Source organism: Oncorhynchus masou, unplaced genomic scaffold (genome assembly GCF_036934945.1).
Source record: "Oncorhynchus masou masou isolate Uvic2021 unplaced genomic scaffold, UVic_Omas_1.1 unplaced_scaffold_1869, whole genome shotgun sequence".
Classification (NCBI taxonomy): domain Eukaryota; kingdom Metazoa; phylum Chordata; class Actinopteri; order Salmoniformes; family Salmonidae; genus Oncorhynchus; species Oncorhynchus masou.
In genome coordinates, this window is record NW_027008374.1 from 24,922 (window position 1) to 30,000 (window position 5,079).

Genomic DNA, 5,079 nt, shown 5'->3' on the forward strand with positions numbered 1-5,079 from the left:
CCTCTGTGGGGGTGTGATCTGTCTCTCTCCTTGTCATTGAATATCTGTTTCTTTCTACATTAACTTCACAGGGAAGCCGTTAATAGCCAAACTCACTAAGTTACAGCTCTAGTAACATCGCTCTGCATGTTTTATGAAAGTCAATTAAACTCTGATGTAGAGAGGTAGAGAGGTAGAGACGTAGAGAGGTAGAGAGGTAGAGAGGGAGAGAGGTAGAGAGGATCAAAAGGCTTTGGCAGAGACAAACTGCAACAGTAAACTAACCTTCCCCGCTTCCCTATTCCCTCCTTCCCCTCTTCCCTCTCCCTCCTCTTTCCCTCCTTCCCTCTCCCCGATGCAGACCACCAAGGCCTTCCTTCCCAAGATGTTGGAGCTGAACCACGGCCACATTGTGACGGTTGCCAGCTCTCTGGGGCTATTCAGCACAGCTGGCGTTGAGGTGAGTTACTCTACATGATGGAGACTGTCTGCAGTTATACTACGTAGTGCCATCTACAGTATCGCTCTAGTCTACACAACCAGGGACCCGGGTGGAAAACACACACACACTTTGGACACTCCGTATCCTAGCTGGCGCAGTTTGGCGAGCAGATTCAATTACATGCGCAAATGCTGACACACACACACACACACACACACACACACACACACACACACACACACACAGGGAGTTTTGCCTTTCTCGTAGCACCCCCCCCCCAACTCCGGAAAATAAAGTAACAGATGAACCCCCTGGGGGGGGTCTGGGGTGCCTGTTACGGGGCCCTCTGTCTGTAGCTGGGGGGTGGATCTGGGGGCCTGTTACGGGGCCCTCTGTCTGTAGCTGGGGGTGGGTCTGGGGGGCCTGTTACGGGGCCCTCTGTCTGTAGCTGGGGGCGGGTCTGGGGGCCTGTTACGGGGCCCTCTGTCTGTAGCTGGGGGTGGGTCTGGGGGTCTGTTACGGGGCCCTCTGTCTGTAGCTGGGGGTGGGTCTGGGGGGCCTGTTACGGGGCCCTCTGTCTGTAGCTGGGGGGTGGGTCTGGGGGGCCTGTTACGGGGCCCTCTGTCTGTAGCTGGGGGGTGGGTCTGGGGGCCTGTTACGGGGCCCTCTGTCTGTAGCTGGGGGGTGGAGGGCCCTTGGCTCTGAGGGAAGAACAGGCTGACAGGTCTCTGTGGGAGAGAGATCTTCATCAGGCTCTTTGTGAAACCATCACAGCTCTCTCAGTAATCACGTCGATTCACTGTAAATGGAGGTGATTTTGTTTTCGCTTTAAAAAAAATATATATATATTTTTTTCCCGGTCATCCTTCGTCCAGGCCCCTCACCGTTTTCTTTTTGTGTGTTATCTGAGTAAGTGTTAAAAGGATTTTCTGTGGTCATTTGTCCAGGGGACAATAAGAAGAGTGGCTGTAGCTGTCACTCTGTTGGTGTGTTCTAGAGAAGCCTTCTAGAATGCTTTTTAATATTCTAGAACACATGGACTCCCTCTTTAATGCGTGGGCAGGCACTCATTCTTAATGATTTAGTCGTTCTACAAAGGGACTGGAACACATGGACTCCCTCTTTAATGCGTGGGCAGTCACTCATTCTTAATGATTTAGTTGTTCTACAAAGGGACTGGAACACAGTCCATGTTCTTGCTACCCTATTATACTTCCTATAAATGTCTTGAATGTGATTTTGTTTTTTGTGGCAGGAGGGAGTATTTACTTAGGAGCCTCAGTCTGCCAGGCTTGTCACGTGAACACAGTCACATCACCCTTGTCCTCTCTCTGTTTCTCCACAATGCATCTGTGTTGGCCCAAGCTGGGGTTTTACTTTTTTAAAGATGAGTTCCTGGGTGAACCACATCAAACCATCCCAGCCCAGCGCCTGCAGGGCCCATACCCTAACCCAACACTGGTCTGTCTGATGAGGGGCGACAGAATGCTAATGACACTGTAAAAGGGAGGACTGTAGAGATTGGGAGGAGTGGGGAGTGTTTTTGTGGTGTGTTTTCAAATGCCATTATATTTCCTATATAGTGCACTACTTTTGACTAGGGCCCCATAGGGAGTCCCAATAGGTCTCTGATCAAAAGTAGTGCACTATATAGGGACTAGGGCGCCCTTTGGGACGTATCTGTGTAGCTAACAGGAAGTAGAACCCAGCCTGCGAGGGAGCCTCGTGATAATGTTCAGTCATTACTGCAGTGCGGTCAGGTGTTAAATACACTCTGTTTAAAAGCAGAGGGACCCGTGGAGCTATAACCCACCTGGTGTGTTTTTTTCCAAAGCCAATCAGTTTTACAACATCAGATTTTTTTTTTTTATTTTTTTTTGGGGGGGGGGGTGAAATGACGTGGAAACAACGTTGATTCAACCAGTTTAGGCCCAATGGGAAGAACCTAGCCAGACAACCACTTGCAGCACGATCGCCACAACGGAAGCCAAGCTGTCGCTGCAGGGGTTTTAAAGGGGGTACCCGTTGTGTCCATAGAGAGAGAATGAAATAGAAGCCAAGCTGTCGCTGCAGGGGTTTTAAAGGGGGTACCCGTTGTGTCCATAGAGAGAGAATGAAATAGAAGCCAAGCTGTCGCTGCAGGGGTTTTAAAGGGGGTACCCGTTGTGTCCATAGAGAGAATGAAATAGAAGCCAAGCTATCGCTGCAGGGGTTTTAAAGGGGGTACCCGTTGTGTCCATAGAGAGAGAATGAAATAGAAGCCAAGCTGTCACTGCAGGGGTTTTAAAGGGGGTACCCGTTGTGTCCATAGAGAGAGAATGAAATAGAAGCCAAGCTGTCGCTCCAGGGGTTTTAAAGGGGGTACCCGTTGTGTCCATAGAGAGAGAATGAAATAGAAGCCAAGCTGTCGCTGCAGGGGTTTTAAAGGGGGTACCCGTTGTGTCCATAGAGAGAGAATGAAATAGAAGCCAAGCTGTCGCTGCAGGGGTTTTAAAGGGGGTACCCGTTGTGTCCATAGAGAGAGAATGAAATAGAAGCCAAGCTGTCGCTGCAGGGGTTTTAAAGGGGGTACCCGTTGTGTCCATAGAGAGAGAATGAAATAGAAGCCAAGCTGTCGCTGCAGGGGTTTTAAAGGGGGTACCGTTGTGTCCATAGAGAGAGAATGAAATAGAAGCCAAGCTGTCGCTGCAGGGGTTTTAAAGGGGGTACCCGTTGTGTCCATAGAGAGAGAATGAAATACAACGAACTTGGAACCTCTGACCTTGGCAATTGGACTAGTAAACCCACATGGACGGTCAGAATGACCGCCAGTCCACTCATTATGACCTCATTGACCTAAAATGGTGACGCCTGTCCTATTCCAGTGTAATTCTACGACTGTTTGTCTTTACTCCAGTGTGATAGCTACACAGGATTTAACACCTTTTCCTCTCATGACCCCCTATAGGATTACTGCGCCAGTAAGTTCGGGGCCATCGGCTTCCACGAGTCGCTGAGCCACGAGATCAAGGCTTCGGATAAGGACGGCATTAAGATGACGCTGGTGTGTCCCTACCTGGTGGACACGGGCATGTTCAAAGGCTGCAGGATAAGGTGAGACATCCATCAACCAATCAGACATCTGATCCATTATGTTTTACATCCATCAGCCAATCAGACAGACATCTGATCCATTATGTTTTACATCCATCAACCAATCAATCTAACATGATTCGTTATAAATATACTTTGAGGTTAATAATTAGATCAAATGCACCAGGGAATCTACAGCTAACTGTGCAGCATTTTCTAGCCCTTGTGTACTGGGACTGGCCAGGGAGATGACCTTGTGTACTGGGACTGGCCAGGGAGATGACCTTGTGTACTGGGACTGGCCAGGGAGATGACCTTGTGTACTGGGACTGGCCAGGGAGATGACCTTGTGTACTGGGACTGGCCAGGGAGATGACCTTGTGTACTGGGACTGGCCAGGGAGATGACCTTGTGTACTGGGACTGGCCAGGGAGATGACCTTGTGTACTGGGACTGGCCAGGGAGAGAGATGACCTGGTGTAATGGGACTGGCCAGGAGATGACCTTGTGTAATGGGACAGGACAGGGAGATGACCTTGTGTACTGGGACTGGCCAGGGAGATGACCTTGTGTACTGGGACTGGCCAGGGAGATGACCTTGTGTACTGGGACTGGCCAGGGAGATGACCTTGTGTACTGGGACTGGCCAGGGAGATGACCTTGTGTACTGGGACTGGCCAGGGAGAGAGATGACCTTGTGTACTGGGACTGGCCAGGGAGAGAGATGACCTGGTGTAATGGGACAGGACCGGAGAGAGATGACCTTGTGTACTGGGACAGGACAGGGAGAGAGATGACCTGGTGTAATGGGACAGGACAGGGAGAGAGATGACCTGGTGTAATGGGACAGGACAGGGAGAGAGACGACCTGGTGTACTGGGACAGGACAGGGAGAGAGATGACCTTGTGTACTGGGACTGGCCAGGGAGAGAGATGACCTGGTGTAATGGGACAGGACAGGGAGAGAGATGACCTGGTGTAATGGGACAGGACAGGGAGAGAGATGACCTTGTGTACTGGGACAGGACAGGGAGAGAGATGACCTGGTGTAATGGGACAGGACAGGGAGAGAGATGACCTGGTGTAATGGGACAGGACAGGGAGAGAGACGACCTGGTGTAATGGGACAGGACAGGGAGAGAGATGACCTGGTGTAATGGGACAGGACAGGGAGAGAGATGACCTGGTGTAATGGGACAGGACAGGGAGATGACCTTGTGTAATGGGACAGGACAGGGAGATGACCTTGTGTACTGGGACTGGCCAGGGAGAGAGATGACCTGGTGTAATGGGACTGGCCAGGGAGAGAGATGACCTGGTGTAATGGGACTGGCCAGGGAGAGAGATGACCTGGTGTACTGGGACTGGCCAGGGAGAGAGATGACCTGGTGTAATGGGACAGGACAGGGAGAGAGATGACCTGGTGTAATGAGACAGGACAGGGAGATGACCTGGTCTACTGGGACAGGACAGGGAGAGAGACGACCTGGTGTACTGGGACAGGACAGGGAGAGAGATGACCTTGTGTACTGGGACTGGCCAGGGAGAGAGATGACCTGGTGTAATGGGACAGGACAGGGAGAGAG

At 51.1% G+C, this 5,079-nt stretch overlaps 1 protein-coding gene across 1 annotated transcript in view; it reads left to right on the top strand.

Moving 5' to 3' along the window:
- The first annotated feature begins 334 nt into the window (after positions 1 to 334).
- LOC135532469 (retinol dehydrogenase 10-A-like) overlaps positions 335 to 5,079 on the top strand; it is a 9,725-nt gene continuing 4,980 nt past the window's right edge. The window contains exons 1-2 of the mRNA XM_064959971.1: positions 335 to 439; positions 3,369 to 3,514. Coding sequence (XP_064816043.1) covers positions 335 to 439; positions 3,369 to 3,514 — 251 coding nt within the window. The remainder of the gene's footprint in view (positions 440 to 3,368; positions 3,515 to 5,079) is intronic.